The sequence below is a fragment of the Crinia signifera genome, chromosome 9 (assembly GCF_055691185.1).
Source record: "Crinia signifera chromosome 9, ASM5569118v1, whole genome shotgun sequence".
Classification (NCBI taxonomy): Eukaryota; Metazoa; Chordata; class Amphibia; order Anura; family Myobatrachidae; genus Crinia; species Crinia signifera.
In genome coordinates, this window is record NC_139225.1 from 128,208,559 (window position 1) to 128,233,034 (window position 24,476).

Here is a 24,476-nt window from a genome sequence, read left to right on the forward strand (position 1 = left end):
CAACGGTGCTGCCCTCGGTCGCCCGGTGCCTACACCGGGCGACGGCACCCCCAACACACACACACACAGTGGCCAGAGGTCCCCCCCAGCCCCCTTGAGCAGGAGGCGGACAGTATTGCGTCCGCCTCGCCGCCCGGATACTGAGACGTGCGTGCGTGGGGGACGCACGCGCATCTCAGTCAGATAGAGGCGCCGTGTTGCTGGCGATCCGCCAGCAGCATGCTGCTGGCGGATCGCCAGCAACAATAAGGCCCGATACATCTGTAGGTGGCTGTATAGGCTTGAATGGACTTTTGCTGCTCCTCCATCCGCTGCCACATATAGAGGGTAGAGTACCACTGCTTCACTACCTCTTGTTTAAAGTGATTGCAGGGCAGGTTCAAGAGGGATTGATGGTGCTCCAGTCTTCGGCAGGCAGAATGGTGAAAGTGGTCTGCAATTTTGCGTACCACCATAAGCATCTCCTGCATGCCCCTGTACATTTTCAAGAAATGTTGCACCCCCAAATTTATTGTGTGGGCATAACATGGGATATGCTGGAATTTGCCCAGGTGTAATGCCCGCACAATATTGGTGGCATTGTCAGATACCATAAATCCCCTGGAGAGTCTAACTGGGGTAAGCCATTGTGCAGTTTCTCTAAGACAGTGGTTCCCAACCCTGATCCTCAAGTACCCCCAACAGTGCATGTTTTCCAGGTCACCCATCAGGTGCACTCATTATTCAGACACATTTTAAAAGATCACAGGTGGAGCTAATTATGTCACTTGTGGTTCTTTGTGGAGACCTGGAAAACGTGCACTGTTGGGGGTATTTGAGGATCAGGGTTGGGACCCACTGCTGTAAGAGGTTCTTGGTGTTGTGCCTCTTAGTGTGATACATAATGTAGCCTACCTTGGAACCGGATTCAGTATTGAATCCCGGCGGTCGGGATCCCGGCGTTCAGAATCCCGACAGCCGAAATGCCGACAGCCGAAATGCCGACAAGGGGGGGACGTGGATCGCCCCCCCCTTGCGGGCTCGCTGCGCTCGCCACGCAGCGGGCCCAGTGCCTCGCTACGCTCGGCACACTAATTTATTCTCCCTCCAGGGGTGTCGTGGACACCCCAGGAGGGAGAAAGTGTCGGCATTTCGGCGGTCGGGATTCCGGCTTCGGGATTCTGAACGCCGGGATCATGACCGCCGGGATCTTAACTGCTTCCCGTTGGAACCATCTGGCTGCTGCTGCTGCAGAAGGCGATACATCTACCCAGTGGGCTATCGCAGTCATATAGTCCTTAGTTTGCCCTGTTCCACTTGTCAACATGGACAGTGGGTACAGCCGCATTTTTTCAGGGCACTAAGGACACTTTTGATTGTCTCTACATCCTAGGTATCGCCTGCCTAGTGAAGTGGATCTAGATGGAATTTGGTACCTGGACACACTACCAACATCAATTGTTTAAATCCCACTGCACTGATGGCGGATACCGGATGCATGTCTAACACCAACGTCAATTGCTTAATGAAGCGTTGCTGCTTCCTCTCCGGAATGATGAACGACTTCCAGCAGCGGCAGCAGTAGGCATAGCGCTGTAGGAATCTCCTGAAGAATCCCAGATGGGAGAGGAGTCATTTGTGACAGTGACATGGCCTGAAGGAGTACTTCCTTCCTGATTATGGAGAGAATTGACGATAAGGGAGTTGGTGGTGTGGATTGCAGGCACTTGGATTCAACAGGAGGCCAAAGAGATTTAGCGGTCACTGGATTGCTTACGCTCTTAGCCAAAGTGACAGAACTTGATAGTGACTTATGATGAACATGCTGCACCTGATTTAATAGGGAGGATGTTCCCAGTTAAGTAAGGTCCTTACCCCTACTAATTTGTCCATTACATAGGGTACATATGGTGCGACACAGTTGTCCGGATTGGGGTAGAAATAATTCTAGACACATGACGTGACTCTTTTGGTCCTCTGTCCAGGCATGTTCATGTCCTTTTCCATCCCACAGACAACAACTGTCTCACCCGGTGCCTGATTTAAAAAACCACATCAGCATCCTCCTCCTCCTCCTCCTCCTCAACTTCCTTCTTAGCGCCAGCTACACCCATATCTTCATCCTGGTGTACTTCAACAGTGACATCTTCAATTTGAATATCAGAAACTGGACTGTGGGTGCTCCTTCATGCACTTGCAGAAAGCGTGCAAATGGTGGAGGGAGCCACCTGTTCTTGTCCAGTGTTGGGAAGGTCAAGCATCGCAATCGCTGACACACTTGCACTCTCCTTAGGGATTTGTGATACCATCTTAGAACGCACAGTTCTAAGTGCTTTTGCCAACTTAACTCTTTTCATTTTCTAGTGGGAGGAGTGCTTAGATAGTAGTGTCAAATTCATGGCCCCCAGCTGTTGTGGAACTACACGTCCCAGCAGGCATATTGGAACGTATAGTTCCACACCAGCTGGAGGGCCATGAGTTTGACACCACTGGCTTAGATCATCATGTGAAGCTGAACCACAAGTCATGAACATAGGCCAGGACCTTAGCCGTTCCTTGCCCCTCCATGTGGTATATATCGAATTGGCAAGTTTACTTTTCTCCTCAGATGATTTAAATTTAAAAAAATTGGTAATTTTACTGAACTTTTTTCTTGAACTCGTCTTGGCAGACGATGTTGATGGCATTTCATCGTCTATGTCATGCTCATGACTAGTGGCAGCAGCTCCAGCAGGAAGTGGTTATTTATCTATCCCTATTGTATCCGCTTAATTTAGTTGGAGCGGATACACAGGAGCACACGGCTGCACTGGTACCCCTTCAATAAACAGCACTGGACTGGACTGATACAGCAGAGGAGGTTACCCATAGACTGATATCGAATATATATATATATATATATATATATATATATACACATATATTAGTGGTGGGCAACGATTAACATTTTTAATCGCATGAAATATTTTGCGATTAACTGCGATTAATCGCACTGATAGGCACATAAGTGCCGCTTACCTAAAATCTTGTTCCATGCTCGTTGCCAGGTGGGATTACATGCTTATTGCCAAGGGAGATTGCATGCTTGTTGCTATAGTGGGTTTCATGCTTGTTGCCAGGGTTTTGTGCTCCATGCCAGGGGGGTGTCGGGTTGCTTGCTCCATGCCAGGGGGAAGGTGGGTTCCTTGCTCGTTGCCAGGGGGGTGGTGGGTTCCTTGCTCCATGCCAGGGGTGTGGTGGGTTGCTTGCTTCCTTCCAGGGGGTTGGTGGGTTCCTTGCTCGTTGCCAGGGGGGTGGTGGTTTTTTTTGCTTCCTTCCAGGGGGAGGGGGTGTTTCCTTGCTCGTTGCCAGGGGTTGCAGGGTCCACAGCGCTCCCGGAATCTGCATTTCCGGGTAGCGCTGGTCACTCTGCACATCCCTGACAGACGCTAGAGGTAAAGGAGCACCTCTAGCGTCTGTCTCCTTCACAGCGGTGGCCATATTTGGAGGGGCGCAGGGTCTCCGTCAGCATGTGGACAGAGACTCTGCACCCCTGCGGTGAAGACCGGTCCGTTTCCCCGTGCCCGGCAGCCCCCGTCTCCCAATCCCTACCACGGCAACGCCCCCATCCCGCCGCGCCCCCCCCACGTGTTAACGGCGATAATAAATTTAATTGCCGTTAATGTGCTGGCGCGTTAACGCAATATTAACGCGTTAACGTGCCCAGCACTAATATATATATATATATATATATATATATATATAACAGCACTGCACCATTGGACTGGGCTGATACAGTAGAGCAGTTCACCCCCACAGTGATACAGCAGAGCCACCCCAAGATTGATACAGTAGAGCGGGTCACCCCCACAGGCAGTGGCATAACTACCGAGGGTGCAGGGGATGCAACTGCCATGGGGCCCGGCGGCTGGGGGGGGGGGGGGGGGGCGAGGTCCCAGCAGGCCATCCCCTGCACCCTTTTTATATTATTTTTTATTCATGTTGTTTGTTGTTTTTTAAATAGTTGGGGCAGACTGGTGCCTGCGGTAACACTCTGTCTTCAGTGCCTGCTATTACTCGCCAGTGCCAGGGATTAAGAGCAGAATACTGCTGAAAATGGGAGCCCTGTGAGGCCCGGGGAGAGGGAGATCAGCGCTGCTAACGATTGGTAGCTGGCGCCCGGGCAGGTGAGGGAGTTCTCACGCTCAGTCAGCCCTGTGATGCCAGGAGATGCAGTTTTACACTGGGAACAGGAGTTGAAAACCCGGCGCCAGTGAAAGGGACCCCTCAGACAGCCAGGCTGCAATGCCGGACACAGCTGGAGACACCATACCGATGATGGGAGCACTGTGATGCCGGGGATAAGCAGTTTTGCGCTGCTGGCGCCAGGCACCAGGAGCTTAATAGACCCGGCAATGAAGATGGGAGCCCTGTGTGGCTTAAGGTACATCTCCTGCTGCTTGGATTGTGGACACGGCCCCCCTTTCCTCTACAACCCCCCTCTCATCCTCTACCCCTCCTGCCATCGTCTACCTCCCTCCCCCTCTCATCTTCTACCCCTCCTGCCATTCTCTACACCCCCTCTCATCCTCTACCCCTCCTGCCATCGTCTACCCCCCCTCTCATCCTCTACCCCTCCTGCCATCCTCTATACCCTTTCACCCTCTACCCTTCCTGCCATCCTCTACACCCCCTCCCCCTCTCATCCTCTACCCCTCCTGTCATCCTCTACGCCCCCTCCCCCTCTCCCCCTCTCATCCTCTACCCCTCCTGCCATCCTCTACACCCTCTCATCCTCTACCCCTCCTGCCATCCTCTACACCCCCTTACCTTCTCCTTACACTCATTCTCCACCCCCCTTGTCCTTTACCCTCCCTCATGCTTTTCTTCCCTTTCCCCCTCATCCTCTACCCCCTCTTCTAGCCCCCTCCTAATACCCCCTGTCTCTCCCTGACAAGCACTGTCCCCCTTTCTCTCCCTGGCACCCTCTCTCACACCTTCTCTACACCTCTCTCTCCCTGTCACCCTCTCTCACTCCTCCTCTACCCCTGTCTCTCCCTGGCACCCTCTCTCACTTCAACTCTACCCCTTTCTCTCCCTGGTACCCTCTCTCACTATCTCTGACATCCTCATTCTCCCCCTCTCTCTCCCTGGCACCCTCTCTCTTCCCTTTCTCTCCCTGGCACCCTCATTGTCTCTCCCTGGGAACCTCTCTGTCCATGTCTCTCCCTTTCTCTGTCTGACACTCACTCTTCCTCTTCTTTCTCTCTCTCTCTTCATCATTTCTCTCTTACAGTGAACAGCACTGTGAGAGAGCTCCCTGGTGCTGATCCAGTAAACAGGATGCCAAGTCCTAACTATTGGATTTCGGCTTACACTCTAGGAGAGGTCTGAGCAGAAATCTGACAAAACTATCTCAGCAATGCTGCTTTCTGCCCTAGTGCGGTGTAAACAGCATTGCGGCAGGGCACATTAGTTGGAGAATGCCAGTACTTTGGACTAAACACCCATGAGTACCGGCATTCTCCAACATAACAGCATGCTGATTCCACTAGCCATGGGAGCTCCCTCCTGGCGCTATTCATAGTGTGCTGAAATAAATTGACACCCCCAATAGGCATTGTAGTGGCAATGGTGGGGGGCCCTTTCAAAATTTTGCTATGGGGCCCACAATCTACTAGTTAAGCCCCTGCCCACAGGGATACAGCAGAGCAACCCCAAGACTGATACAGCAGAGTAGGTTGCCATGCCACTTTAATGCACAGACCCTAACACGCATCCTCAGACTACCCTGTCCAGGACTGGAGTGAAGATGGCGCAAAGCCACCCGAATCCGACAGCAGGATGAAGTTTTGCCGCATTCCGGGATCGGGTTTGATGGGAACAGACGAACAGCGCTCGGAACTCGACTCGGATCAGTAGCATTCGGATTGTCGAGATCCAAACGCGCTCATCCCTAGCTGTAACGCAGGACTGGCCAAACTGGTCCTCGAAATCTAGCAACAGTTCACATTTTTCAGATCTTCTGCTGGTGCAGAGGTGTAGTCATTGCTGTCACATTTTCAGATCACCTAAATGGGGCTCAGGTGTAGTCATTGCTGTCACATTTTCAAAAATGTGCATTCATTCCTAAATGCCACATTCTACAGATCCTCAGGAAAACATGTTGGTAGATCTCAAGGTCCAGGTTTTGGCCACCCCTGTTGTAAATGTTTTAACAAGAATAATTACAAACACCTGGAAAGGAACAGGATAGTCTGCAATCACTTGTATTGGTTCTGGAGTGAACCTGGACTTTCTGTGCGGAGCTAGGTAATTGATAAGAAAGGTGTTTCACCACAGGTGATGGCAATCATACATTACCAGGGAAGTCCAGGAACAGAGCATTGTCTGCCTAAAGGAGAGGGTCAGGTAGGTAACCCTCAAGTATGGTAGTACTGGACTTCTGAAACTCAGTCCTCAGGACCCCACACAGGTCATGTTTTCCAGGATATCCAGCAGGAGCACTGTATCACCCACTGTTACATTTAAAAAAAAACATAGGTGACCTGAACAATATGAACCATGCGCTGTCCTGAGGATTACGTTTGAGAACTTGTGACTTAGCACATCTGCGCATATCTTACAACACGACCTTCTCCAGGAGGGACACAATGCTCTGTTCCTGGACTTCCCTCTTAATGTATGATCACCATCACCTGTGGTGAAACACCTTTCTTATCAATTAACCTGTTCAACACAGGTGATGGCAATCATACATTAAGAGGGAAGTCCAGGAACAGAGCATTTTATGCCTCATGGAGAGGGTCAGGTAGGCAAGTATGGGCTTAGTACATCTAGCCCTTAGAAAGGCTGACCACTTTCTCTGTCACACATCGGAAGCATTTCCAATGGTGGACATGTCTGATTCTCTAATGTCCCTACATCTGTACCTCTTAGGCCTTTTTTCCCCTCAAAGCATACAAAAATAACATGTGACAACACCCATGTGCACATATCTTTGCACTGTAGCCATGCAACTAAATAGTTGACCTAACAAAAAAAAAAAAAAATTGTCATGGTTCATACAGGTAACCTGAACAATCCATTCCACATTTTACCCTGGTCAGTGCTAAAAAGTTACCCACAATGCCTTGCAATGAGACCCAACTCAGTCGCTCCTCACAGCACAGGTAAGAGAGTGTTGCTACAGGAAGATGCAAAAGTGTTTATGGTGAATGTTCTTGATGTGTTTTTGGTATGCACCAAGTAACATAAGCAATGCTTTCTATGATGGTATCCAGAAAATATTTTATGTTTCCTTTTAATAGTCCGCTTTCCGCTGTTGGTAGTGGGCTTCCTAGCTTGGTGCAGCTTGCCTGGTTCGTTAGCAAACCCTACACCAGTGGTAGCCAACCCTAGCCCTCGAGAGCTACCAACAGTTCACATTTTCCAGACAACCTAGTTGCTGCACAGCTGCACTCATTACTCACTGACACATTTTAAAAGATACACAGATGGAGCTAATTAGCTCACTTGTGATTCTGTGAGGATACCTACAAAACATTCACTGTTGGTAGCTCTCGAGGACTAGGGTTGGCTACCCCAGCCCTACACTTTCCACCTTGTTACTCATTCCATCCAGGGCTGAAAGTACCAGGATTCTGCCAGCCAAATGTATAGAATAAAACCTCCAATACACTCAGCCAGCAACGGGCGGTCGCTGTTGTGGTGGCAGGCAGCGGGGCAGGGGGTCCCTGTGGCGGATGGGAAGTCAGCGGTGGGTAGGGTTGCCACCTCATCCCTTTAATCCTGGAGACATATTAATTACACAGGTTCTGTGGCTGGCTCACTTTAAGACTCAATTTCAACGTTTTTTTTTTTTAAACAGCCACAGAACCTGTGTAATATGTCTCCAGGATTAAAGGGATGAGGTGGCAACCCTAGCGGTGGGGGTCCCTGCGGCAGATGTAAAGTAGTAGCGCTACTAGTTCCCATCCGATGCAGGGACCCCGCCACTGCCTCCCCAGTGCGGCACGTACCCCACTGCAGTGCTGCTCAGGTTATCGTAGGGGCGCTGCCCGGATCCCTGTTGCCCAGGTGTATCGGGGGGGGGGGGGGGCACAATTATGTTGTCCTGGGCCCCCACAGACCTTAATCCGGCCCTCCACTCAGCCGAGGAATTGCATGCAGTTCGCCTGCGATACCTCTGCCATTGTCCTCCGGGCTTCCCATCAACTGGACCGCATACGATACATCGGATCTCGAGGTAAAACCTATACGATCTGGCGTTTTTCACAAGATGTATCATCCTGATGGGTCATACCGTACTAGTGTAGTGCCACCTTTATGCACTATATTCTAGGGCTGTCTACCTCAAAATTAGATGATAGGTAGAATCTGGTTGCTATAGGTAATGGCAAACTCTCATTCGCTGTTTCTGTGTCCATAATACTTCTGGTTTACTCCCCCACATACTGTTAAATCCTTTTGCTTCAAAACCAGTGGGCGGGACAACTGCTGGCCACGTGGGCATCTGTTTCAGCCCTATCCAGTTGGTGTTTTTGGCATTCATGGATTTTACCTTTTCCCTTACCCTGCCTTTAGTTTTTAGGCCATGGGGTAATACTAAAGTGCTGGTTTACAAAAGTGATGTTTCCTATAGCAACCAGTCAGATTGTACTTATTTATCAAGCACCTTCTAGAAAATAATAGCAAGAATCTGGTTGCTACCGGCAACACCTGTACTTCTGTTAACCCGCACAGACTGTGTTTGAGAAATGACAGGAGCTGGTTGGTACTTTATCTCTCTCCATGACTTAGTACATAGACCCCAAGGTGTCAATAGATCTAAATTCCCCCAAATAGATCTAAGAAAGATGAGGGGTTAATGCTTTTATTTTGGATAATCCAATTGATGGGGTGCTTTGGATTAGACCAGTGATATTTAACCTTGACACTCCAGCTGTTGTTGAACTACACATCCCAGCATGCCCTGCTACAGTTTTACTATTTGGTCATGCTAAATCTGTAGCAGGGCATGCTGGGCATGTGTAGTTCAACAACAGCTGGAGTGTCAAGGTTAAATATCACTGGTTTAGACGGACTCTTATTTTTAAACGCGACTAAGGATCCTTCATCGCCGCCTGTCTGGAGATAATAGGAAAGTAGATCTATTGATGTAAAAAGGCTCCCCGTAAAGTGCACAGAGGTCCCATACTATCAAGGAGAGGTAAGCACAGAGGGCCAGATGTATTAAAATGAAAATGCGGTAAAACGATACCGGTATCGCCATCTATAGAAGCCTATGGGTTTCTTTTCACCAGCCGCCGCCTCGCCGACACCACCCCCCCCCCCCTCCTCTTCCCTTCTCCCCCTTCCCTTCCCTTCTCCCCCTTCCTTGGGCTTGCCTTCTTACGGGTCCTCCTGGACCCCGGAAGGTAAGCCCTTCCTCCACCAAGCAACGCAGCCGGACGTCCTTCCTTCTGCAGGGGGGAGGAGGTGCCAGGGACAGCCAAGCTGAGCTGTAGGGGAGAAGCAGGCGGCCGGGAGGTGACGGAGACCCCCCCACAAGCCACAGTACAGGTATCGCTGGGGGGCCTCCGTGATCGCACCGCGATGCCAGCCGCATATGTTAGTACATATGCGCTGGCATCGCGGCAGGGGCATGGTGAAGGGCGGCGATGTATATTAATACATCCCGCCCTGAGAGTGTTCCCAGCACCCCGCAATACAATTCATACGCACACACAGGGCAGTGGGGGGGGGGGGGGATTGGGGGCAGCAGAGTACCTAGAAAAACCCCTGCCTGCTGATCTGTCAGCCCAGCTGTCTATCTTTATTTATTTTTAAATGGAGGTGTGAGGCTGCCTCATAATGTACTGAGTCAGGCTGCCGCTGGGATGGCTGAAGGTAGGGGGCGCTAGTGTGTGGTATGGCTCAAAGGGTCAACACTACGAAGGTCAACCACTAAAGGTTGACACATGAAAAAGGTCAACAGGGTCGGTACAAGCATTAGGTCGACAGTCAAGGAAATTTATATACACGGTAACAACTGGGTGGTGGGGGGTTCTGAGTTTGCTGCTAAATAGCCCTTCCTTGTGTAGCAGCTCTTCCAACACACCCATGAGGTGGCTGCCCAATGTCGTTTTTGTTTTTGGGGTGTCGCCAGTAGCCCTAATCCCCAGTTTTGTTTTATGTTCAGATTATGATGAAATGGGACCAGTGGGTATGGGAGCTCCAATGGTATTGGTCCATCAGGAACAGTTGGAATATTTTGGAGCTTCCCCTCAACCCTTCATTCAATGGACATGACTCTGTTGAGCCTGTGGAATACATTCTGCACTGATGTTCTGTGCAGAAATACATTTTAGCCCAATGATTCAGGGTTGGAATCGCTGCCAGCTTCTAGATCAGTATCTTGCCTGGAACTTGTATTTGTCCACCTAGCCAATCTTCTGGTTTGCTGGAAATGATGGTAATAGATAATGGCTATGGCAACTGCTGTAAGTAGGATTGTGATGACAAAGGCAGCAAAGCAGATGATGGCGATGCTTTGTGTTTGTTGATCTTTCAGATCCCCAAGATATCCTTTAATGTCACCTACTGGCATTAGCTGTCTCTTCTGGGTGTCCCAATCAGATGGAGCTGGATTTGACTCCTCCTCCATGTCTGTGTTGGGCTCCGCGGTAATAGCAGCCCTTGGACTATCAGACATTGGGGGAGATTCTCTAAGAATCTCCGCCCCCCCTTCACCGCCCATCGCATATTTAATTATCGCATATGCTGTAACATATGCGATAATTAAGGCAAAGGACAGCTCTTGCGTTAAGAGCTGTCCTTTGCGGTGAGAGTCGCCGGGTCCCAGCAGGTCCCGGCGGCTCTCCCCTCCCTCCCACACCCGGCGCTGCTGCTGCTGCTGCGCCGGGCTCTCCTCCTCCCTGCACCCGGAAGAGGATCAGTGCAGGGAGGAGGTCACAGGTCCGGGCAGCACTGCGCTGTGCTGCCCAGACACAGGTGAGGGGGGAGGGGGCAATGCGGGGCGGCGGAGGGTTGCGATAGAAGCCCATTGGCTTCTATGGGGTTTTTACCGCATTTTTAGCTTAGAGAATCTCCCCCATTAGCTCTTTATCCTCAGTGTCCCAATCTGATGATGTAGGATTTGACTCCATGTCGGTGTCGGGCTCCACGGTAACAGCTTCCATTGGACTTTCCGGCAGGCTTCTAAATCTTTCTAGCATGTGACGGGCTCCCCGGTACCTGCCATGTGACTTTCCTGCATTAATTCCCAAGGGTTGTGTCTGGCTCCATAACTAGGGCAGTTAATAAGTGTAATGGGAAAGTTTATAGGTGGGCTTGATACTTGCCTAGATAGAAGAGTGATGAAATCAATCCTCACATGGGGCCAGATGTACTAAGCATGAAAGTGGTAAATTGAAAAGTGATAAAGTACCAGCCAATCAGCACCTACCTCTACCTGCCATGTTGCAAGCTGTGTTTAACCGGAGCTGATTGGTTGGTGGTTTATCACTTGTTGATGCTGTTTATTTACTGTCAAGTGTGATTCAAATGAAGTCATAGAGGTGATATTCTATATTTATCTATCTATCTATCTATTCTCCACTATTTGAACCCTTTTTGGTGTCATTGTGTCCCTTTCAGATGGACGTGAAAAGAGAGCCCTTCAAGACCAAAGACAACAACCAAATCCTGTGCAAAAGAGAGGAAAAGAAGTTATATGAGTGTGAGACTGGGCAGCCCATTTACAAGCGAGAAGACAAGAAGGTCAGTGATTGTAATGCGGGAAAGACCCCATTGCTCCCCCTTACCATCATTTTAATGGGCATTAAATCATTTTAGAATTAGAGTATCAAAGTTATAAATTCCCAAAATATTTTACTGAGTCCACCTCCTCTATTTCCCAGGGAAATACTGTAGCCTATATTTTAAAAATGCAAAGGCGTTGGATTGGAGAGTAGTCCTCAAAATAAGTGAAAGATCCATGAAAGCTTGCAGAGAAATAGTAACCAATCAGGTTCTGGCTGATTTAACTGGTTGGAAATATGAGAACATTTTCAGAGCCCTAGAATCAGATAGTTGCCGCCCAGACAGAGTAAAAACCCGCCCTGAGCAAGTCTGCGAATGACTTGCGAAACTCACGCCAAACACCGGCCAGCTGCAAATGCATTCACAGCTCACTCGCCATCTAATTATTTTCCCAGTCTGTGCAAGCGTATGAGACTCTGACCCTTCCACAACTCTGCGACAGAAACTGGGTGATCAAGACGTCGCACATCCTCCCTTGAAACTCCTGGGCACACCCGCCTTTTTCCGGACACTCCCAGAAAAAGGGCAATTGCCAAGTTCCTGACAGTCAAGAAAAAGGGATCAATGATCTTTGTCACTGGTTGGCATTGTGCATGTGCACTACAAATCGTACGCGTGTGCATTTGTTCGATAATCGTTTGACTTGTGAATTCGCAGCGATCAGCTCTGAATAAGCCACTTTATATCTCCCTCTCCCCAAGCTTTCCCCATAAATACTATTTATTTTTATGAAATGCAGCAACTGGCTCACTGGTGCGGTTATTATATTAGTTTTCAGTCTGTTCTCTTTGTGAGTGTTCTGCAAGAGTTGAATTCATGATCATAAAATCCTTTGTAGTATTGGTGCTATTAGTTTAATTTTCACCTCTAGCCCATGGGTGTATTTATAATGGGTGCAGATGGGTCCCTAAGGTCCAGGCGACTCGGGGTGGGGGGTACCTGCTGCGCCGTCTGGGGAGCGGGCAGGGGGGTCCGTGCCGGCGTCTGACAGGAGCACGCAGGGGTGTTGGTCCAGAGCATTCCACTCTGCCACCTAATTATTACCCCTTCCCCCATGATGCAGGGCCAGTGGTAGGGTTTTTGGGATTCTGGGATGATGATGTCTAAGTCGACCACTGTTAGTCGACAGTGACTAGGTCGACACATAACAATGATCCACATACCATAGGTCCACAGTGACCGACGGTCAACGAAAGCTTTAGGTAGACATGGACAAGGTTGACACTCAAAAGGTCGACATGATTTTTTCACGTCTGTGTCGGCATATGTCAACATGAACCCTGTATAAGGGTACAACGTCCTGTCGCAAGGCTCGCGTTGGGAATGATATTATAAACTAATTCTTTGACCACTTGGATGGCAAATTATGAACCAAATTGGTCTAAAAAGAAAAAAAAAAAAACCACCCAAACTGGTGTCGACCTTTTGAGTATTGACCATGTCCATGTTGACCTTAAGCTTGTGTCAATCTTCTGTCATTGTTGACCTAATGTATGTCAACCATTCTTAGGTGGCGAAATACTGATTGTCAACCAAGATATTGTTGACTCGGGGACCGTATACCGTTTTTGGCACCCCCTGCAAATGATAATGTTTTTCTGTTAGATTTGCTGTGCAGGGTTAAAGTGGAGGTTGAAATGTTACACCTCAAACACACACCTCAAACACACACCTACACACACACACACACACCTACACACACACACACACACACACACACACACACACACACACACACACCACACACACACACACACACACACACACACACACACACACACACACACACACACACCTACACACACACACACCTACACACCTACACACACACCTACACACACCTACACACACACACACACACACACACACACACACACACACACACACACACACACTTCAGTGCACTATATTGTATTGTATTCTCTAACATGTAATATGTGTACCGCCCCCTGACAGACGACAAAAGGTTTTAAAACCACTGCCTGCGATTAAGCCCTGCCCCAGTGAATTAGCCACGCCCCCTTTCCAAAGAAGAAAACTGATAACCTGCCAAAACACACAGCTGTGATTCCTGCTTGGCTTTGTCCTGTCCTCCGCTCCAAGTACTTGACTCTGCTGCTGCTGCCCACTATATATTAGTGCTGGGCAGAATAACGGCGATTAAAAACATTTTTAACGTGTTAATGAACTGGGAGGAGCAGTGCCGGGGAGGCTCAGTGTCTCTAACAGAAGACATGCTAGAGGTACTCCTGCATCTCTAGTATCTGTCACACTGACTAATGCTAAAGGTTCAGGAGGGCCTTTAGCGGCAGTCCCCTTTGCGGCGGCAGCCATTTTTGGAGGGGCGCAGGTTCTCCAATGCTGTCAGAGACCCTGCACCTCCGCGGTTTTGCTCCTCCCCACAATAAAAACGGTACTTGTTTCCTATCTGGGCGCCCGCTAAGTTAATTGCGCACCATGCTATTCTCTGTATAAAAATCGGATCGCATCGGATACCACAAATGCACATATACGATATTGAACGATGCGATGCGATCCGATTTCGTTCCCGCTTTTATGGTTGGCCCATAGGATGGGCCATCTGTAACACTACTGTATTTATTAACCCTTCAAAGCCCTCCCCTTGTCACATCTGCACAGAAACACAGTATTGACGTCAACCCGAAGCGTGGCGGTACGCGTCCTCCGACTTTTTCATACCTCCACTATCCACGTCGGCGTGGAGTTGAGAATAGAATAGTGTGGCGAGCCACCGAGCCCGAAGCGTGGCGAGGGGACGCGGATACTTCACAGGTATCCGTGTCCCCTCGCGGGCTTCACAGGTATCCGCGTCCCCTCGCGGGGCTCGCTGCGCTCGCCACACTTCGGGCTCGCTGCGCTCGCCACACTATTCTATTCTCAACTCCACGCCGACGTGGATAGTGGGGGTATGAAAAAGTCGGAGGACGCGTACCGCCGCCCCTCGCGGGGCTCGCTGCGCTCGCCACGCTTCGGGTTGACGTCAATACTGGGGTGGCGTTAACAATGGAGGCGCATTTTAAACCATCAGGGGGGGTTTCCTATACAAATCGTGGGTTTGCGGAGTTATTACATTGAAATCAATGTAAAATCGGGTCTCAGGGACCATTTAACATTGATTCCAATGTAAAATCGGATCGGATAGCATCGTATGCCATCGTACATCATCGAGTACCGAATCCGATGCGATGCGATCCGATCCGATTTCATTACGGTGCCGTACGTAGAAAACCTGGGCGCCCAGATAGGAAACAAGTACCATAAAAACATGTAAACTCTCCCTTGGGCAACGAGCATGTATTTAATTAGCACCAACAATGCAATTAATCACAGAGAAATCATGCGATTTAATCGTGCTTAAAAAGTTTCTTTGCCCAGGACTATGTATATATTTTTTTGTATCTATTTACACTTGTTTAATGGACCAGGTATATACCGATTCACCTCAGTCTCAACCCCGTGTGTCTCTCCACCCCCTCTGTAACCCCCACCCCCACCACACACACACACACACACACACACACACACACACACCCTTACACCCTTGCAAAACCTGCATATGCTCCTGGGTATGTTAGTGAGTATGAGCTGATTTGAATCATTCATCCTGTCAACTTTTTCCAGTTAATCTCCCAATCCAAAACAGATCACAAACTTCACGAGAATGAGATGTACTGATATGGTAGATCTCAGACCATGTGGGCCAGATGCACTAAGCTATAAAAGTGATAAAATGGAGAGTGATAAATCAGCTCCTACCTGCCATGTCACAGACTGTTTGAAAAATGTCAGGCAGGAGGTGATTGGTTGTTTATCACTCTCTACATTTGATCGCATTTGAAGCTTAGTGCATCTGGCCCACTGACTGGGAATTCTATGATGTGAAGGTAAACTATTTGAAAACACAACATTCTTAACTCACTGTGGGCCAGATTCTCTAAGCTTCAAAAGTGATAAAATGCAGAGTGATAAACAGCCAGCCAATCCTGTCTGACATTTTTCAAACACAGTCTGTGACATGTCAGGCAGGAGCTGATTAGCTTCAAAAGTGATAAAATGGAGAGTGATACACAGCCAGCTAAGAGAATCTGGCCCTGTGTATGTGATGCATACATCTGAGCATGCCTTGGATCGCCAATACTGGGCACCGGCATAAGACCCAATGGGGCCGATGTATTAAGCCTGGTGAAGTGATAATGAAGCTCCTAATTGCCGTTACAGGCTGAGTTTGAAAATGACGGACAGGAACTGATTGGATGCTGCATTATCACCTGCCACTTTATCACTTCACCAGGCTTAGTACATCTGCTCCTTTGCTCCGCCCACTTGATTTATATGGGTGGTGTCACAAACTATGAGATGTTCGTAAGCTGGATATCCCTGTTCAATGCTTTTAATATTTATTAGAAGTTTTATGCGAAGATATCATTGTAATGGGATGTCTCCTTTTCACTTCTGGGAGGAGAAACATTTATCATATTGACAAACCTGACCTATTGCTGTTTTATGTCCTGTATGTTCTACTCTCCAATAGAAGAAAAGTCTCTTTCTATGTTCCAAGCCCTCTGTGACTGACAAAATTGTGACTACAGTGATCAACTCCATATCCCGAAAAGGTAAGAGAAGATTTCTGGGTTATGCAGAGACCTATGAGGTAGTCCTGCCCAGACTTGCCGAAAGGCATGGGGCGGGGCCATATCCAGGAGTGAAAGCGGCGGTTCGGGGCGTGGCCACACAGTTGCTGCCCTGTTGGGAGGCGTGCTTACAGCATTGCGTCATTTCAGCCCCCGCCATGCAATGCCGGTATTTCAGGCATTGCATTGCGGGGGAGGGGCTAAATGACATTCCCCCCCCCCCCCCCTGCCGAGGTAGGCAACCCTGGACTACCTCACTACAAAACTATAAATGTGCTCTAAAGACCCTTCTGTTTATGTTCACTTCTACTCCTACTGTGTCACCCCTGTCTGTCTGCCCCTCCCCTTTCGAAAGTAAGCTCTCACGAGCAGGGCCCTCTCTCCTCATGTGCTTTTATTAAAAAAAAAAAAAAAAGAGATATCTATCGTAATTGCTTCAGTGTCCTGTTCCCTGATGGAACTGTCTTTATTTACCATGTACTTATCCTACATTGTCTTGTACTGCAATTCAGTATTTTGTTGTTTGTTGCTAATTTATGTATTGTTAGGTGCTGCGGAACCCTTATGGCGCCATATAAATAAACAATGATGATTATTATCAGACAGCACCGTGTCTCTGTATCTAATATAGTGCCAGATGCACTAAGCTTCAAAAGCAATCAAATGGAGAGTGATAAACAACCAGCCAATCAGTTTCTGCCTGAAATTTTTCAAACACAGTCTTTGACATGGCAGGTAGGAGGTGATTGGATGGCTGTTTATCACTCTCCATTTTATCACTTTTGAAGCTTGGTGCATCTGGCCCATAGAGATTTATGATGATGTTGTTGGTATATGATCAGGCAGTGCTGAGTTTCTGTGGGGCACATATATTACTAAGCCTTGTATAGAGGTAACCTACCAGCCAATCCGCTCCTAACTACCATATTACAGGCTCTCTGAAAAATAACAGAACTGGATTGCATGGTGCTTTCTCTCACCACTTTATATCTCTACAGGGCTGAACACATCTGCCCCATATATCTAATATACAGCCTCGTCTTACATACTTAGACCTTTGGGTGTGCTATTTAATGACGCATGGATTTATGTCTCTTCAGTCACTCCAGAGGTCACAGACGGTCAGATTCAAGTGGCTGTCTCTTCTTCAGGACCCTCCATACTTGAATCCTGGCAGGAGGACTTGGCTCAGTCCATCTTGGATCTGGACATGCACGTTGAGCAAGAATACGCCATTGATATCTTCAATAGTATGATGGTGAGAAAACCACCCAGAAAGGCCAGGTGAAACTGTCTGTACCTCTTCTAACAGTCTTCTGTCTATAACCCATAGAAGAACCAGTGCAAGTATGTGTTTCGGGCAGGTGACATCCCAAAGTCGGTGACCACAGAAATGAGGACCATGCTGGTGGATTGGTTGGTCCAGGTTCACGTGCGTATCCTATCAATGTAGTTCTCCTTTTTGTTGTTGCAGTATGTTCTTAGGCTGACTGCCCAGGCTTACTTTGTCTGTCCTAAGGCAGTGGTACAGCTTTTTGTGGGTACCACCTACAGGCCATGTTTTGTGGATCGCTTTAATCATGCACACCTCAGCTATTTTACTGGGTCATCAGTTACCTCACCTGGTTCCACAGAGCGAAATCCTCAAGACATGATCTGTTGGAAATTTTTGCGGTTAAGATTCCCTTTTCTGTAGTGTATAACGTGGAGGGCGTTAGTATGAGCAACACAAGCTTGAAGTAAGCAAACCTAAACCTAGGTAATAGAATATGGAATTCTGGAAGAACCACTTTAACAACAACCTCTGTAAACGTGTGTCAGACTCTTGTGATGTTACCTGCAGCCCAACTCGCTTGGTGTGGGATTGCATGTTGTAATCTGCATAGTTTTAGCCAACTACACAGCCCTATCTGCCCAACAGCAGCGTGTTTACAATCCCCAGCAGAATTATCTTGATCTGTTGACACAAAGGATACAATGACGCTTAGGTCATTTAAAATTTCCAGCCCCTTTTACTTTCATTTGACTTTATTCTTCATCGTTTGCCTATGGGATGACCATTGGTGGTTGGCCATAGCTGATGAAGGTCCATTGTTTCTCTGATTACAGAACGCTAATGGTAAAGCAGCAATATTATTATTATTATTTTTTTTTACTAATAGGCCTACTTCATTTAGATTAGATACGTCTTTATTGTCATCACCCCAATTAGGGCGACACAATTCAGTTTAGCATCCATCCAAATACATACATATAATAAAATACAAAAATGATCCACAGATAATTTACCATAAAACTTAAAGTCCCAATTACCCTCCCCCCATGACCCAAACTAGCATTTAATTCTAAAATGGCCCTAGGAAAAAAACTATTCTTCATCCTACTGGTCCTATTCCTTAGGCAACTAAACCGTCTACCCGAAGGCAGTAATACAAACAACCCATTAGCCGGGTGGGTACCATCTTTTAAGATATTATGCGCCCTACGCAGACAACGTTTCCGCTGAATGTCATCAGCAGAAGGGAGAGTAGTACCCATTATCCGTTGGGCCAGTTTAATTACTCTCTGGATTGACTTCCGTTCTGCAACGGTACAATTCCCATACCAGACGGAGATACAACTAGTTAGAATGCTTTCCACTGCACAACGATAAAAATTTACCAAAATTTGCAGTGACAATTGTGGTTTTTTCAGCATTCTGAGAAAAAAAAGGCGTTGATGGGCCTTTTTTTACCAAACATTTTATGTTAGTTGACCATGTTAAATCCTTGGTCAACATTTGTCCCATTAATCTGTACCGGCATAACAGGGATAGATTTTTTCCTACGAAAATCTACCACGATCTCTTTTGTTTTGCTTGCGTTGAGAAAGAGATTATTGGCACTACACCACTCAGCCAAGTGCTGAATCTCCTCTCTGTATGCCGTTTCATCATTGTTATTAATGAGGCCAATTAATGTTGTATCATCGGCAAATTTAATAATGTCCCTCAGTTATGATGCCCATTAATGGTCAAACTATTCATGGTTTTCTGTTGATTGTTTGCTACCATTGTAAAGTATCAATGCAGACCATTGATGGGGAAACATTTAATGGCCACGTTTCGCAGGAGCCCCATAAAAGATCAAGGGTATTTAAGGAGGCTATGCTTGGGATGGCAGCCATTCCTTAATGCTTGCCCTGGGGGAGGGGGTTTCCCCTTAGCACATCCTCCCTGGTGAAGTGTCCTAGCTAGGCAAGCCTCATTTCCTAGTCCATGCTGGTCTGTATCTGGTATGTGTAGCTTTATTGACTTGCACAAAAGGAACATTCTCAGAGTCCTGTTTCTACTTTTATATGGAATATCTATATTTCCCGTTTGAAACCACACCTCATTTTCAAGTGCATGCTGGAATTTCCTTTGAGTTGTTTGCCCTTGAGAGGTCTACACATTACCCAGCTCTGCATATTGGCCCTGCAGTCATAAAACATATTGTATGCTTTTTTTTTTTTTTTAGCGTCCATTTATTAATTCTAACAAAATGTTGGGATTCCATAGCTAGTTCTGCCACTGCTGTAGTCTGTCAATGTATAGCTCTTTAGATCCATCCAGGTAAATTCAAAGTGCTAAGGTTTTTTTTTATGCATCAGTACTCCTATACCTCCGTTTCTTTATTGTCCTTTATAGGACTTGGAGAAAAGGTTATAACAGAAGTACCTTTTTAGTTTCTGATGGCAGTTTTAAACCCGCCAACATCAGGCAGATGTTGGAGCACAGTTGGTCGGGTTAAAGTGCCTTTGAATTATACTGTATGTGGGTTTGTGTAGTTTAATTTATTTGTTCCTCGGTTGGTCGGCATAGAAAAAACTTGTAGCCAAACAGCTGATAGCAATGTTCACAGGAGCAAAGAAGATTTCGGGACAGGAGTGTGATGATTTTGTGGTAAGCAGTGACTTGTCTGCTTTTGATTGGGGGGGGGGGGGGGGTAAATGAAAGCAGAGCTGAATGCAATGTGGGAGTTGGGCGTGGATCAAGTAAGGTGCCATAATCTGAAAGAATTGTACAGAGTAGGGATTAGAAACTGCTCTTTTAGTTTAAAGGGATTATTCAATGCCGAGTCACGACTGTCGGAATAGCCCGACAGCCATGACCCTGTCCCGTTCTCGGCTGGCTTGACGGTGATTCTGCAGGCAGGATTCAATATCCCACTTGCAGAACACCAAGAAGGGGGTGTGGCCGTGAGATACGGACGTGGATTGTCGAGCTGCGGCTGGGGCTGTAGATGTAGCTTATCTAGACTTTAGTAAAGCTTTTGACACTGTCCCACATCGCAGACTGTTAAATAAACTTGAAAGCTTGGGATTGGATTCTAAGATAGTTGAATGGATAAGAGCGTGGTTGCAGGACAGAAAACAGAGAGTTGTAGTAAACGGAATATAGTCAAAGGAGGGAAAGGTTACAAGTGGAGTACCCCAGGGATCTGTACTTGGACCGGTGCTTTTTAATATCTTTATTGGTGATATTGCAAATGGAATTGAGGGTAAAATGTGCCTTTTTGCAGATGACACAAAGGTATGCAACAGGGTAGACACACCAGGAGGGGTAAAACAAATGATTGAGGATCTAGGAAGATTAGAGAAATGGTCAAGAGAATGGCAACTACAGTTTAATGCCAAAAAATGCAAAATCATGCACTTGGGTCTCAGAAATCCAAAGACTCAATATAGTATAAATGGCACTATAATGGAAACTACTGAGGAAGAGAGGGATCTAGGTGTCACTATTTCAGGGGACTTAAAAGCAGGTAGCCAATGTAACAAAGCAATGAAGAAGGCAAGTCAGATGCTTGGTTGCATAGGGAGAGGTATCCGTAGTAGAAAGAAAGAAGTAATAATGCCACTGTATAGGTCATTGGTACGACCTCACCTAGAGTATTGTGTTCAGTTCTGGAGGCCATATCTCCAGAAGGATATAAATACATTAGAGACTGTACAAAGAAGAGCAACTAAAATGGTGCATGGCCTACATCACAAAACGTACCAGGAAAGACTAAAAGATCTTAATATGTATACTTTAGAGCAGAGAAGGGAAAGGGGGGACATGATAGAAACTTTCAAATATATCAAGGGCTTTAACAAGGTACAGGTGGGAGACATTCTTCACAGGAAGAGGAGCAACAGAACACGAGGACATGCACTGAAACTAGAGGGAGGAAGATTCAGGGGAAATGTGAGGAAGAATTTTTTCACAGAAAGAGTAGTAGATAAGTGGAATAGCCTCCCAACAGAGGTGGTAGACACAAATACAGTAGTACAATTTAAACATGCTTGGGATAAGCATATTGATATCCTTACAAAAAAATAAGGATCAAATATGGTTGAAGTAACATGTTTAAAAAAAGGGGCAGACTAGATGGGCCAAGTGGTTCTTATCTGCCGTCAAATTATATGTTTCTATGTTAATCCCAGGCCATTCTCTGTAGAACGGGCCCGATTGATTCTTAAGTCGGGCCTGATCTGCTGATATCCCTTTTCAATGCTGTCGGGAAAGACCGTATTGAATAGGGCCCCGCCACTATTTCCCCCCCCGTCGGGAATAGCGGCAGGAGATTGAATACCCACTAAGAACTTGACTTGTTATGAAGTACTTCCAGGTCAGGAAATTACTTTCCCATAATTCTCAGCAAACCTCTACATGTGACTTTCTCTTTGTGTTTTTTTTTCGGGCCAGGAATATCTGGGTTTGCAGGAGGAAACTCTCTACCTTGCAGTCTACATAATGAACTCCTACATGAAGGTCCACAGCATCCGCACATATCTGCTTCAACTCCTCTGTGCCAGCTGCCTCTTCATTGCCTGCAAGATGGAGGAGAGCCTCATCCCAGAGGTCAGACCATGTAGGATCTCTGATTTGTCCATCCAATGCAGAAAGTGTGTGCAGTAATAAGAGTTTCTAAACTTTATACATATTATACCAGGCCTGATAAAGGATTGTGGGGGCACACGGCAGCACCTGCTTATACAACTGTCAACAGTATATGCTGGCAATTTTATTAAAGTATTATATAAGAGCACCGCAGATGTGTTGGACACACTGCAATGCACTATAATGCCACATGGTGGCCCCCGTTCACATTATGCCAGCGTCTATGTGCCTGCCAAACAGATTATGGGGGAGATTCTCTAAGCTAAAAATGCGGTAAAAACCCCGTTATCTGGGTTTTTACTGCATTTTGGGATGCTGTAAGCATCCCGCGGCGGGGGGCATTGCCAGAAAAATCTGGCGATGCCCCATAGAACGTTTGGGTTAACCCTATACAGGGTTGGGTATATACCCGCACAACCTATTTGAAGTTTTGATCCACAAATATGGAACGAGAGACCCCCAAATATTGAATCCACAGCATGGGGGGTGCAGTTCCCTACAGAGACAATGTATTTATACAAGGAGAAGAGAAAGGCTGTATGGGGGAACGCACAAAATATTAAAACGTAACTTTTATTGGTATGTTTTAAGATGCCCTATATCCACATCGGGGGCACTCCATAAATAGCGAAAATAATGAAGAGGTTAAAAAATTACATATAATACACAGACACAGTGAGTGATAGAAAAATAAAGAGTTTGTGTGTTAAAAACACATTTGTTAGTTAGGGAGAGATGTTATAGGATAGACTTAGAGACAAAAAAAGACCCCTCACTTGAGGATCAATTCTTTAAACCATATATTTGGAAAATAACAATGGAGAAATATAGATTGAAAGTGATTTGTATTACAGTCAGGACCAGAATTATCCACTTGTGATGGGTAAGCCACTCTCACTGGGTCCCCAATCACAGGCGGTGGCAGATTAGTGGTGTTCCTGTGTTATACTTGTAGGTGGGCACTCATTGTGAAGGGTGATCCCTTCTTACTGGTTCACCCCTCACAGGGAGGACGAGTTTGGAATGACACTCCTCAAATATTCAGAGATATTTGTAATTAATTCTCTATCGGGTTGTACTTTATTGTAGTACCCCGTTGGTGCCCTTTATAATTTTAACACATAGAGAAAAGAATTTTTTTTTCTTCCCCCACACGATTGCCACCAATAGTAATGTATCATCACATTGGTATCTAGTGTTATTTCAGGAATGTCACTCTCACTGGCATTACCTGTTGACACTGATAGTTGGGTTATGTTACCCTCGATGTAGTAGCAGTAATGCCACTCTCATTGGCATTACCTGCTAATACCAGTAATAATATACAATGTGGTAATATACCAGTGCAGAGACACTAAGAACCATTGCACAGTTCAGTGTGAAAATTCCTATAATACAGCAATTCAAGTGGTATTATTTGCTGGCTTAGATTGCCCCCTAATGGTTAAACCACATGAATTGCAGGCACACTACTGTTGCAACATTGTGTTCGACATATGTATTAGATACATTTCTGGTACAATATCTTCTATTTCTCCTGACTCAAGTCTATCCACGTCCTATCTCATGCAATAAATTTCATTTCTCCTAATGACAATTATATGATAAGCTGAGAGGACTTCTCCCTAATCTGACAGATGCCAACGCAGCGTTTCGCTATTAAGCTTTTTCAAGGCCTTGCAGGACTGCGATTGGCTGCAAATCGATTCACCCACCATCGAATGATTTTCCCGGTGTGTGTGCATAGCCCAGGACCTACTCGGCCAGTGTGAAAGAAACCGGCTGATCGGGGCCAGAGCTAAAGTCACAGACCTCCATGAAAAGGCTTGGGAACGCCTGCGGTTTTTTTTCTGACACTCCCAGTAAATGGCCTTGCGCATGCGTACTGTGAGCCATACACATGCGCAGTCAATCAATTATCGCCCGGCCTGAAAATTCACAGCTGTGCAAGTCTGAATAACCCCCAAAGGCTTCCCGGCACTCTAGGCAAAAGGTCAACCTACTAACACCCCCATAGGCAAATGCAGGGGGGTTTCTGGTTGCCCGGAAACCCCCCTCCACTTGGCAAGTGCCTTCAATTATGACCATAGCACTGGTATATAATATGACCACAGTAGAGCTGCCACCACATTGAGCAGTGTGTAATGGACAGAGCA

The 24,476-nt window shown here is 46.9% G+C and overlaps 1 protein-coding gene across 1 annotated transcript in view; it reads left to right on the forward strand.

Moving 5' to 3' along the window:
* Positions 1 to 6,997: 6,997 nt before the first annotated feature.
* The window catches only part of CCNP (cyclin P), a 37,601-nt gene continuing 20,122 nt past the window's right edge, over positions 6,998 to 24,476 (forward strand). Inside the window, exons 1-6 of the mRNA XM_083160608.1 lie at positions 6,998 to 7,130; positions 11,599 to 11,721; positions 16,316 to 16,397; positions 17,516 to 17,673; positions 17,749 to 17,847; positions 22,126 to 22,281. Of these exons, the coding sequence (XP_083016734.1) occupies positions 11,599 to 11,721; positions 16,316 to 16,397; positions 17,516 to 17,673; positions 17,749 to 17,847; positions 22,126 to 22,281 (618 nt within the window). The 5' untranslated portion in view covers positions 6,998 to 7,130. The remainder of the gene's footprint in view (positions 7,131 to 11,598; positions 11,722 to 16,315; positions 16,398 to 17,515; positions 17,674 to 17,748; positions 17,848 to 22,125; positions 22,282 to 24,476) is intronic.